This window comes from Streptopelia decaocto (assembly GCF_964273445.1).
Source record: "Streptopelia decaocto genome assembly, chromosome: 2".
Taxonomy (NCBI): domain Eukaryota; kingdom Metazoa; phylum Chordata; class Aves; order Columbiformes; family Columbidae; genus Streptopelia; species Streptopelia decaocto.
Genome location: NC_138655.1, coordinates 44,890,958 through 44,904,232, shown reverse-complemented (window position 1 = coordinate 44,904,232; position 13,275 = coordinate 44,890,958). Strand labels below are relative to the sequence as shown.

At 43.3% G+C, this 13,275-nt stretch overlaps 1 protein-coding gene across 24 annotated transcripts in view; it reads left to right on the top strand.

Annotated features, from left to right (window-relative positions):
* The window catches only part of DTNA (dystrobrevin alpha), a 230,317-nt gene that overhangs the window by 58,707 nt on the left and 158,335 nt on the right, over positions 1 to 13,275 (top strand). For 2 of the 24 annotated variants that reach the window (XM_082043812.1, XM_082043790.1), the window contains exon 2: positions 1,133 to 1,206. The exons of 21 other annotated variants lie outside the window; for them this stretch is intronic. Coding sequence is in view for 1 of the 3 variants with exons in the window: in XM_082043808.1 (XP_081899934.1) it covers positions 1,831 to 1,874 (44 nt within the window). In the remaining 2 variants the exon portion in view is untranslated. Of the gene's footprint in view, positions 1 to 1,132; positions 1,207 to 1,824; positions 1,875 to 13,275 lie in introns of all 24 variants that reach the window. One more of the 24 variants, XM_082043808.1, reaches the window with a different exon arrangement.

Sequence of the window (13,275 nt, the reverse complement as noted above, 5' to 3'; positions counted from 1 at the left end):
TCTGATGAGCAAACATCGTGGGACGCAGGTGTCCGGGTTACTCTGGCCATGGGGCACAGCGGTGCCCACGGTGTTGGCAGCACATGGGGCATGTGGTGCAGCCCTCCTCCTTCGCCAGACCTGCACTTGTGGTATTTCATGTTTGTTGTCTTATGCCTGGGTTAATAAATCATCTTTATCTGAAAATAAACACCTGCAGCTAGTCATTTTTAGGCCGCTTAGTTCACATTCATCCACAAGGTGTTGTTGGTAATTTAGTATTGTCTGAGGCATTAGTCACTGCCATAGTAGCTTAATAACGTGCGGTAAGAGCCAGCTGGTAATTAACAAATTAAAGATATCATAAACATTTTCCTCAAATATTTCAGATGTAGAAAAAATAATTAGAAGCAGAGCACTTTGGGTGTTTAAAGCTGTCACATATATTTAAAACATCTCACTGTGTTAGGAAATTATTCATTCTTTTAAAGGTCAGCTAGGCCCAATTTTGCCGCTATCCCAGGATTTGTAAATACGCATGTAAGAGTTGTGAAGCAGGGAAGAGCCAGAGTCTTGTGGGTTTTTTAACCCTTTAATTCCGCCTTGTTTTTCATATTCATCCCAATGCTGTCTTCTGTGCCTGTTTTTAGGAGTGGCACAACTCTGTGGGTCTCAGCTGCGATTTTGCACTTGTTGATAACTTCCTTTCATGTTAGAAGTGTCTTCAATTGGAAGGTTATGTGCACGTGCATATACAATGCAATCTGTTGGAAACGTGAAGTCAGCTTGTGATTGAGGCAAAGGAAAGTCAAAGCTGACACAAACTGTATTGAACTGGAAAAGTGGGAAAGACACAACTGTGAATGGAGATGACAAAAGGTTTCACTCTGTCAGTGTAAGTAAAATCCCCTGCTATGCACAAGCTTGCTTTAACTCACTTGTTGTCGCCTTATTTCATCACCAGATGGTGACCAGCGGTTTCAAATTAAGATGCTCTCAGTTACCTGTGTGTGATGGTTGAGCGATAGTGCACTTTGATATGTCTCCCTTCCAAGCTGCTTCAGCCCAGTACTCCTTGGTTCTCCGTCAGCCTGACTCCAGGACTCCGCTCTGAGTATCCCAAGCCTTTGACTCTGCTTTTTCTCTGGGGCAGGATCTGATCTGAGCACTCTGAGGCAGAAGAAGCAGGGAACAGAGCAAGCGGTCGGAGGAGCATCATTGCTACGGGTAGGGTGTGGTTAACTGTCTTCGTGGGGAGCGCTTGGGCACTCGCAGTGGCTTTGAGAGATATGATTTATGTTTGAAAACTTTGTTCTTGGAGAGAAAAAGATACTGTTGTAAATGGGAATGAGTGCTTTTTGATACAGAGTGCAGTCTTTGTCAGACAGTGGCAGACTTTCTGTTCAAACTTCAAACTTGTGTGTGGCTGTACAATGCAATGAAAGGCAGAGAAGAATCTGCTGCATAATGCTTTTGCTCTTTGCTACGTTTATTCACCTCCACATTGTTTGATGGAAGAGCACTGGGGATTTTGAAGAATGTGTTTCTGAAGCTTGTGAAAGAAAAGGAATTCCATGTGCAATTTCTGCTCACATTTTTAGCCTGTTAGGGTCAGGCTCAGGCCTTTGGAGTGCTTCTTAAAACCTGTTGGTATTACCGCCCAAAGGGTACATGTAGGAAAGGGCCATTAAGTTACTCGCACAACTGTTAACAGCTAAATTTGCTTTGTGCACTCTGAATTCTCTTTTGTTGTTGAGGGTGGCTTTTGCTTGGGGCTTTTCTGGTAGCGCTTTGTGCTGACTGTTGTCTCAGCGGAAAACCTTCACTGTTTTTACTGTTCAACAGCAGAGCATGAAAGCCCAGGCAACACTGGAGTCACACAGCATGCAGACACGGTGAGAGAGCAATGCTGCTGACTGCGCTCGGGTGGGTGAGAGCAGCCGTCCGAGCGGGCAGGCAGAAATACAGGAACATGCTGCCCTTTACCTGCAGTCCCACAGCAGTGGGGAGAACAGGCCCCGCATCCCCCAGCCCGGGTGCGAGCAGCACAGCAGGTACTTTTGCAGTGCTGCCAACAATCCTGGTCCCTCCAGTGTCCAGACTGGGGACCCTGTTGGATGGCACCGTCCTTCTCTTTTTGCTGGTGTTTCTGGATTTTCCCACAGTGCGGCCCAAGGGCGGGGTGTGGGCATTGTCCCATGTGGTTCAGCCCTGGCACACACCCAGAGACCCGGCAGGGCTCCTGGCACCTGCAGCGGAGATGTAGCTGGATGGTCTCGCCAGTGTATCTCTCCCAGTGACAGAACAGCGCTTCCTAGTGTGGGAGCTGGTCCCCCAGGTAGGGCCTTGCAGGATGTCCAAGGATTAATTTTACTGCCATCAACTTCAGAGAAAATCTTTCACGTTTTCCATTCCCCTGAAGCCCTTCGTATACACAATTACACAGACTTCATAATGATGACATCCTTTTAAACTACTGTATTAATATTGGTACTAGATTTTTTAAATTAATTTTTTAGCCTTTCAGCTAATTCAGTTCATGACCTTTACACTTCAGATTTTGAAGTGCCATTGCATCCCATAGAAGACTAGATTGATACTTATTTTTGTTCCTCCCAGCAGCATAGCAGGGGGAAAAAACAAGTTTTCTTTTGTCAATCTGATAATTCATGTAATTGGGGAAGGTAGGGGGTGTCTTTAATACCTGTCACTCCCTTGCACTAACGCTTTCGAAATATTAGGACACAAGTCATGGAGCTTTCCGCTCACATGGGAATGAAGACAGACATTCAGTCTGAATCTCCTTAGTTGTTACTTCTCTCACGTTACATTACAGGTTAGTATTTCTGCTAAGATGCTGTACAGAAGTCTCAGAGCAATTAAAGCCACAAAGATTTCCCTGTTCTCAGTTTATTTTGGCAAAATAAGATCCATATAGCTCTGGATTAAAGGAGCATTGTGATATTTGGATATGGCTTTCAAAGCATTGCATTTTAATACATTTACTCAAAAATAAACTTTGTATAGGTTAAGTATGTTATTTGCTGCATTTCTTTTATTCTGAACAAATCTACAATTTTTATTCTAGCTGTATATTTTCTAGAAAAAAACCCCTTCTGACATGTTCATTCTGTGTTCATTGCCTCAGTTGTTTAAGTCAGACTTAGGCTGTCCTCTTCATGTTTTATTTGATATTTGGGAAGCAATAAGCTAACTTGTGTGTTCTGTGATCAGCCTGGCTGACTGAGTAACTCCACAAAGGGTACTGCTCACCCGCTGATCACTGCACTTGCAATTTACTTTTACTAAGATAAATGTGAAAGCCTGACAGCTGAACAATTTGGTTTGGAATGCAGGTGGCTAAGCTGGAATCCCATTTATTTGGTAGTTTTTAGCACTGCCAGGTGAAATTCACAGTCCCTGCCAGGGCTGTGCAGGCAGCAGAAGTCACTATGAGGAATTTTGCTTGAACTTGCGTGTGCGCTGCTCTTAGAGTTGTTGAGCGCTCTGCTCACCGCAGGCTTGCACAAAGTGTTTGCCTTTTATTTCAAACAGCCAAGCAAAATGTCATTCCCAGCCACTGCCTCCACGTCTTCCCTCACCAAAGCAAAACAACAGGTGGCTGGATGCTGATGTGCCATATCTGGCACATTTTGCAGTTGTTTTCTGCTTCTTGATAGTGCTGGGACGTGAACTTGAGGTCATCCCAGCTGCTCTGGCTGCCTCTCTGCTCACTGAAGTAAAGATTGGTTTAGTCACTACTATTTGCTGAGGCTGCCTTTACTTGTGTGTTCACTCTGTTTATAGGATCCCAAATACTACATGTAAAGATCTGCATTGACATCTTGTAGTGAGAGTCTTCCTGCTGATGGGAACCCAGGCACATATATCTGTATGTTTGTGAAGCAAATGGTTGTGGTGATAAGTTATAGCTTATCTGCTGAGCCTGTTCATTTGAATGAAGCCTTCCACAATTAATTGCTAGGACAGAAAATTCAGTCCATCCTGTTTAGAATTACGTGTGTTTATTCAGTCCATTGTTAAAGCTGGTGCTGTTATTCATGCATGATTTTTGCTTCCATCTAAGTTTTATTATACTTTGATCTTCTCCTGTAGCACCCGACATACTTTTAAAAATCACTTCCCCAGAAAATGTTATTTCACTGTAATTATAAAAGAACTTGTATATGAATCACCATTGAGACTATTACCCAACTAGATGTTCCTAGAAACAGGAGAGCACTTACATGCAATACAATACATTAATCATTTATAAGGACTCAGCTATTAAAATGATTTTTTTTTAATACTGTACATTGAGTACAAAGATGATGTGAAAAGCCTTTTCACTGAAGATGTTTGTGGGCTTTTGAAAATTTCTTATGTTTCCATCATCGTGATCTTCCAGAGGTTTGAAAGGGAAAAGCTCAAATATGCTAGTTTGGGTGACTCCAGGTTAAGGTACCTCTAGAGTGTGAGTATAAGAGTACAAGTCTGATGAGGAGCAGCTGAGGGAACTGGGGCTGTTCAGCCTGGAGAAAAGGAGGCTGAGGGGACACCTTATCGCTGTCTGCAACTACCTGAAAGGAGGTTGTAGCATGGAGGCGGTTGGTCTTTTCCCCAACGTAGCAAGTGATAGGACACGAGGAAATGGCCTCAAGTTGCACCAGGGGAGGTTTAGATTGAATATTAGGAAAAAATTCTTCACAGAAACTGTTGTCAGGAATTAGAACAGGCTGCCCAGGGAAGTGGTGGAGTCACCATCCCTGGAGGTGTTTAAAAGGCGTTCAGATGAGGTTCTTAGGGATGTGGTTTAGTGCCAGAGTTAGGTTGGTTATGGTTGGGCTCGACCCTGAGGGTCTCTTCCAACCAAAATGACTCTATGATTCTATATATGCATGCATGTGTGTATACCTATATGTACATATATGGATGTGTATCCGTACACATATAGGAGTGTATATTTTGGCCTCATTTCTGCAAGCTTTTGTCTTTAAGGGAAGTCCACAGTGTGTTTGGTGCTTCTTAATTTCAGTAGAACTTCTCGTGAGCAAGGGGTTTGCCTGCTTAGATACTTTCACAGGCAGGATCTGTGGTCATTGTAAGCAGGTTTCTCAAATGAACAAAACTGATAAATCTGGCTGAGCTATTGTTTCTTCACAAGGCTTTATCCCTGGGTTGGCTTCAGACTTATGTGTTCGTAAGTGTCACTGCTAACAGAAAAAGAAAGAAAGGAATAAAGAAAGCTTCAGGCAATCTTGTTCTGAATTGCCTGCGTGAAGGTGTAGTGGCCCCACTCCCCATTCGGACATAGGACATGTATCTGTAGGTGGCAGGACGAGGTCCCCTCGGTCCCTTCCCCAGGCCGTGGGATGGGCTCCAGCACCCACCATGAGCTGCGGAGCTCACTTGGCACTGTGCTGTGCTCAGTGACGTGGGACCAGCTCAGAGCTGCCTTCTACCTGGGCAGCTCAGGGACGAAGCGGAGAAGTTGGGGTCTGTCCTTAGTGGCCCCCGGATGGTGCTCGATGGAGGTGACAGGACAGAAGACCTTTGAAGCACTTCTTGGAATCTGAGGCTAGCAGGGTCTGGTCTCACTCCTGCTTTTGGAGCAGGATTATTATTATTATTATTATTAAGAGGCCTCTGACCATGGGGCAGTGATGCAGAGCACTGTTCTGCTTCCCTGGGCATCTCTCCCTCAGCTCCCTTGCTTTGGGGTGATAACTGGCTGAGGGAAAGGACCTATTGGTGAACCGCAGTTGTTTTGAAGGGACTTTGCACCTCCTTAGTAGAATGGAGGTACAGACTGGGTCACTTTAAATTCCCTTGTTGATGTAGGCAACAAATTGGAAGGGAGAGGTGGTTTGAGGATTTAATAGCCACGCCTGATAACTTAGCTTTTAAATAAAGAACAGGATTTTCCAGATATTGCAGGAAGTGACAAAAGCATCAGGAGAGAACAGATTTAGCGCTTGTATTAATAAATTATCTTATTTTTAAAATGCTAAAATTTGGGCAAAAGAGATTGCAGTTCTCCTAGGAAGAAAAGTCTGTGTCATGAATCGTTAGTTCCCACCTAAATCCCTTCCACTCTTCATACTGGAAGATACAGCAGTTGTGATTCCTATAGCAGTATTTAAGATGAGAAGCATATTTCAGTTTGAGTTCATCTAGTGAAACTTTGCTAAAACTATCACACCAGCTTGATGATACCATGAGAGCTTTACGATTTAAACCAAATCTTCTTTTGGCTCTGATGCCATCCTGAGCCCCACTGTGGTGAAAATCCCAGGTGGTTCATGCTCTGTGCTTCCAGATCAACCTGTTTTTCCCTTTTCCGTGGCCCCCTCTGTAGACCGAGGGGCTGTGCATGTATGTGCCCTTCACAGCCTCTCTGATGGAGGAGTGATGAGAGGAACGGCATTCCCTCTCTTTTCTCGTGGCCAGCAGCAATTTTGAATTAACTGGATGCATGTGGTTGTGGGGCAGGAGGGGGCGATGGTCTTTGATGGAGACCAAAGTGAAGGTAACCCAAGACTGCATTGTGCTTTAGCCTTCCTTAAAGGAACCTCAAAGGAGGTCAGACTGTCAGAGAGTGAGAAAAAGAAACCCCCACCTTTCTGCTGCCCTCTGCCCTAATGGCTTTTTGGGAAAGGACATCCATTCATTCATAAATTCATTCATTTTTCATTCATAAAATAACCCTGTTTCATGCTCTAGAAATATTGGTGGTGGTGGGCAGTGCATTGCACACGTATACTTTCCATAGCTTTAAATGCAATATTACCATTTGTGTCTGATATTCGAGGCACCGAGCAGCTGTAACTCAGAATGAAGTCCATGGAAAGCGTACATGGGAATCTCACTGTTAAAATGTAGCGCTCTGCACCAAGCTCCTGTTTTGCTTTCAATGCCAGATCTTAGTATGTGCAATTCAGTGAACTCCTTGTCTTTTGACTCCTATTTATCAAATGTTGTACTTGTAATTTGTCCTTTTTTATGCTGTCATATACAATTCATGATCCAGAACAACAGTTCTTCTGACCCTATAGAAAATTGATGGGTAGAACTGCTTGGAAAATAATCTCCACTGGAAATCTTATTAAAAGTAAAATTCACCTAGATATTACAAAATTGACAGTCCGATTCATTCACCTGCCCGGTGCAGAATGGAAGGTCAACTAAAACCTGAACCCTCGGTAAAGAAGCGTCACTTCATATTAAGGTAACAGGCAGTCCAAAGATACGGTCACACATTACTAAAGGTAAGAGGTGCAAAAACCCACTTACAAACTTAAAAGCAACATCCTCTACAAGTATTATTATTGAGTAGGACATTCGTATTATAATCTTCCAAATGACAGCTTGGACTGTAATTCATCATGAAGTAAAGAATTCCTGGTGTACCAGGAGTTCTCTTGACCTGATGCGAGAACTTTATAGCTTAAGTTTATGACCCCAGGAAATTAAATATATTATTGCAATTCTAAATCTCATCTTTCCTGCCTGAAGATGCTAAAATTTCTGCATTACACACTATTGGACAACTATTGGACACTATTACACAATGGACACTTCAAAATTCTAAAACTGTATAGCTCGCACACACACAACTGCACTGAAGCGGCTAAGAACATGTTCCTCAGTATTTGTTTGTTGTTTTTAATTTTGGAGTTAGCGGAAAATAAAAAGTCAAGCTGTTAAACCTCCACCAGTTTTCACTTCATTGGAGCTGTTTTGAGAACTGCAATCCATACATTCAGAAATTGGCTTCTAGGCGTTATCTTTTGTGCCCTACGTGTGTCATGGCAGAAACATTTTAAATTCATCTGGTGAATTAGAGACGGCGACTTGAATGCCGAGAGCCCCTTGTAGTGCCACAGATAGGTCTGAGGTATAGTTCTGACTGTACCAAATAACCCGGCTGTGCTATAATACAGTTTTCTTTGGGCTGGCTGTACAGACAGGAATTAGTTCATTTGGCTCATCGAGAATCCCGACTGACTCAGATCCCCTCAGAGCATTGTCACAATAATGCGCATAAAACATTGCAATCAGCGCTTAAAGTACCCGCGGCTTTATGGTGTCTGCAGATGATAGTCAAATCAACCTGGGTGTAAATGGTATAAAGAGCTTGGGACACCGTGATCTGAAAAGGTGTGCTGTCCCTGTGCCACAGTGTATGTAAGAGAGTGTGATAGGCAGAGAGACTGAGCCTCAATCCCTTTTCCTTTTCAGACAGAGGAAACTGAGACGAGTCCCAGCAAGCTTCCATGGAATTTGCCCCGTCCATAAACAGTGGCCTTGCATCCTGACACATGTCAACACATCTTGAAACCTGCCCCTCCCTAAGTGCTCTCTTATTCCCACAAAAAAGTGCTCTCTCATTCCCTAAGTGCTCTCTTATTCCCACTTTCTTCACGTGGCACTGGAAATACTCGTTTATTGCCTGGGAAGAAGGAATTGTTTTGCTCCTCGTTCTCTAAAGATTGTTTTGCGTGAAAACTACTCCAGTTTTCCTTTCGGCACACAAATAGGATCGCCTGTTGCGTGTCCAAGTATTCTCTTTCTTGCATCTAATCCGAGCGCGCGTCTCGGGTTTCTTTTTCATCTGCTGGAATATGGCTGTGATAATTTTATCTCGGCAGCCTGTGCGGCTCCACTCGCCTTTAAGCAGCAGCCTGGCTGGCTCTGGGCTCCAGGCACACGACCTTGGGAGCAATACAGAGCATTCAGGTGGTGAGAGCCTGCTCCGTCAGAGCGATGTGCACGTGTCTGGGGTAGCTTTGTAAGGCCACTGCAGACACAAGAAACTGGCCTTCAGTGTCTTGAGCTGCCAAGCCATCCATGGAACTTTTTTTTCTGCGCTCATCCAGGTTCATCCAGCAGCGGTGCCTCCTTTCTGTGTCCCTCCTCTATCTTTCTGCTTATTATCAACTCACTGGAGGGTAATTGATAATGTAGTCTGTGATAAACAAAACACATGAAGTCCTGACTGTGTAATAGTTTGGTAGCACTGCCGTTTAGGAACGCTGCCCAGTAGTTGCCATTATAGTACCCTGGTTTTCAGGGTATTTGTGAAACTTTTAATGTTTGAGCTGTAGTTTTTCAGGCCAGCTGTTTTCCTCAGCCTGAGTATTTTTGGAATATTTCAGCTCAAGTGATTCAGTAAGACTGAGAACAAGACTAGCATAAAAATAAGTTGTTTTCTTCACCTTAGAAGAGAACCTCTGATAATTTCTTCAGTGTGCTTTAGTGTTCTCGTACTTTGGAGGAAGGATATAAACTTAAGCAGAGCACGTGCCCTTTGCATGAGGAGCACTTCTGTTATTTGTCTCTGTGCAAATCTGCCTGCACATTTGACCTATATGTTATACCTTAGGGGAAAATAAATCCAGAGCTGAGAACTGGCTGGTGAAGGTCTTTGATGGAGTGAGGAGGTGGTTGTGGAAAGAAATGTATAAGTGAGGAGTCACAGACTGTACCCCTAAGTGTTACACACAGGGGTGGTGCTGTCGTCTCAAGGGCAGCCTGAACTTTGGCATCTCCTGTCTCTTAAATGCTAAGGCTGCTAAAGCAAACAAACAATGTACCATTCTGGTTACCTAATTCCTCTGGAGTAATTCTGCATATAATGTGCCTTCGCTCCTCATTTTGTGCAATGGATGTGCCAGAACCTCCAGTGCTTTGTAGTAGTTACACTGCTTAGCATTCTAAACAACCTTGATCGAGGATCCCAAAGCACTTTGGGGCTTCCATGTATTACCCACATGGGGACACGTGGCACATGCACTGTGGCTGTTCTCCAGCAGGACAGGCTGGGGAAGGGAGAGGGACGCTTCATGTTTGCAAGCAGCACCATCTCAGAGCACAGCAAGTGGCTTCCATTCAAAGTTAACTTCCACTTTGGTTTACGAATAAATGCTTTTCAAAACTTCCAGGATTCTACCATATGTCCAACCATTAGCTAAACAGATCTCAGAGGAAAGAAACCAAAAACAAAACAACAAACCACAAACAGAAGGAAAATAATTACGTGAACAATTTGAAACCTTGGTTATGGAGCATTGGCCACTATTGAGTAGAAAATAATCCTGCTGTCATCAGTCTGTCTGATGTTAGGATTACACCGCTCTTCAGCTCTGCAGCTTTTGTTGTTGCTGTTGTCTTCTAGCAATCTCCCTTTTCTTCAGGAAGAGCCTTTTGATTCAATTTCTGTTTTATTCATTGTGGTCAGATGAGTGTTATTTCCCGCTTATTAAATTCCCCGTGCTTACTGGTTTTTATCCGAGTGAATAGGTTTGCTTGAGAGCCATGTGGAAGTTGCGTGATGGGGAGAGCAAAACATTAATATATTTTACTCAGCTACATAATACTTTTGGATACATTTCTCTATTGATCCCCCAATCCTCTTATGTCCGCCTAAATACATTCTTTATCATGGAAAATAACTTTGCAATTTATAACACTGTGAGATCACTTTCCCCTCAAAAGATCTTATTTATATAGTCCTTTCTTGCTTTCAGACTTACTGCTTCTGCTCCAGTTTCCTCTCTGGTAGTAATGGTTTAAGGATAAATAATAGGCAAAGTTTGCAAGAAATATTCAACTTGTACCGGTTGAAAACATGACCAGAATTCTGGTAGATGAGAGCAGTGGCATCCTAAAGAGATACACAAGTCATCAAATCCTCCCCCCAGTTTTCTGTAATAAAACAGCTTTGGGATTTTTTCTGATCTCTTTCTCATGATTTTCTGTGCTTGCTTTTCCTGCCTTTCACCTCACTGAACCTCATGTTTCTTGACTGTTTGATGGGAAATACTCTGGCCAAGGCATAAAGAACATGGAGAGGGTATGAATACATCTCAGTGACTCCACCCCTACAAACAGTTTCCAGAATTGTAAAATAACTCATCAGCTGGACAGGTCTATAACAGTCCATTGTTAAGTGGTTTATTAAAGGCATGGCCTTCTATTAATGCAAGGCAGATTATCCCACTGTGGGGAAATACATGTTTGGAGACAAAAAAAAGAAGAAATCCCACATCCCAGCGATTTACTCCAGACAAAGGTGGCCTTCCTGACTTCTTCATGGAAAAAATCTGTTTCACATGTTGTAATTTGTGTGTTAAACCACAGGCCTTGGTGTACCGATATATCAAGGGGTTCATAAAGCTATAATGAACTCAGTCATTATTTAAATACACTCTGGGCTTTCCCACGTGGATAAATGGATTACCACCTGCTCAGACAAAAATAATTAAGACGGGAGTAACCGGTAAGTTCCATGGACAAACGTATTTCCCAGGTTTTAGATAATGCAAGAAAATGGGGAACTTCATGTTACAGAAGGGAAAGATGCTGAACGGAACAAGCTTATGTGCAGATACAAGCAGTTATGAGCTTATATTGCTGTTGCAAGTGGTTTTGTGCGTACGGAAATAACTGCTGCGGAGGCCAGGCTGGCTGCCAGAGTCGTCTTCTCTGCTCGCGTGGTGCCGAGGTTGCCAGCGCTTACCCCCAAACTGACGTAGCTGTTGGCATAAGCCTGGACTAGCAGTGATGGCTTTGATGTCTGGAATATGATACAGCGTATAGGCGAGTTCTTTACAAAAAAGAGCAGCAGAGATGAGAATCCCTCTGTGTCCGTGATGAGAAGGAACAGATGGGCAAGGAAAGTGCAGAGCACAAGCACAACTTCCATGTGCCTCTCCTGCTACGTACCAGGTGCTCTGACCAGAGCCCTACCACAGCATTTTGTTTGCAAACAAATTTCACGTTTCTGTGTACAGGTAGGGTTAGAAACAAAGGCTTAAAAGAAAGAAAAAAAAAAAAAGAAAAAGCCAAAAAGATTTAGAGTCTTTGCTGCTTAATTGCAAGTAAAGATGTGTGACAGCTGCTCTCCAGTCATATGAATCAAATGGCCTTTAAAGAACAAAACTGTTTGAATGATCAGCTGGGAAGTGGATTTAGGATGTCAGCTCAAGTGGGCTCACTCTACGGACATTAAACATAGCGTTGGAGATGAAACTTTGCCGCTGGCTGCATGCTAAAGGAAGTAAACTCCTGCTCTCAGATAAAATACGTAGCTCACAAGTTACACGATACCATGAGATGTTCTGCTCATCCTGGGAATTCACACCTTATGCAGCGGAACAGGAAAAACATTGTAGGCACTGCACGAAGGAATAGATGTGGCTCATTCACAAAAAGCGCCATTGCTAATGTCATCAGTTAATAGGCAGCACAACATACACCAAAACTGCTACATTGAAAAATACTGTGTTGTTTGAGGTTTGTTTTTCTAGCTAGAAGGATGCAGTGCTGTCAGTCCTTCTGTGTGCTCTGGAACAGATACTAAAACTTTTGAGAGCATCTTTGTTTTCATACTCACCTAGGATTTTTCCTACCAGAGTGCCACCTCTATTCATTTAATGACCTCTCTTTAGAATTAAGGATACTTGAACATAAAATATTGATTCTTAGAGAAACTGTTAAACCTGAAGTATCTTTTATGAGGCACAGCGGCTTTTTGAGTTCTGTTTATGCACAGTCTAGGCTTGCCAAAGAGTTTTGTTTGTACGTAACCCAGAGCATGGCAGTTTCTTAGAAAGGGATGGTTTTTATCTTTATTTTGTGCTTCCAATATATGGTCATTGCTAGGCAAGAGGGCCAGACTCTAATAGAGTCAGATTCTGGCTTAGTGTGCATTTCATTTGAAAAACAAAACTAAACCAACCAAAAAAACCCCACAGGAACACTGAGTATAAAGGATATGATCTTTATCAAAGTAGTTTTAGGTCTGAACAACCTCTGTCAGAATTCTTTCTTATGGCTATGTATTTAAGACCGCAAGGAAAGTTGCTGTTCTTTCAGATAAATCAGCTGGTCTGATTACCATTAATACTATTCTTTTAGATGGAAAAGGCTGATTTTGAAACGCGAGCTTTTCTAAGCAATGTGTGAGTTTTAACATGATTTTGGAAAGAGCTCTGGCATCCAGATTCAGATATCTATCTGAAGAGGTAGAAACCTCACCGTGCTAAATATCTCACACTGAGGCTACGTTGGTTCTAGTGAATGCCATAGAGATGCCTCTGGCACTGAGACAAACTCCCACAGCACAGCACGTGTCCATAGCACCGAACTCAGTCTCCAGAGCAGGGTGGCCACAAGCAAACAGCCTGCTGGAAGTGTCCCTGGCCCCTGCCAGAAGCCCTGTGGAGGAATGGGAGCTGCTCAGGGCCAAAACCTTGCCAGGGACCGCTGCAGTGCTGTAGCGGTGTAGGCACC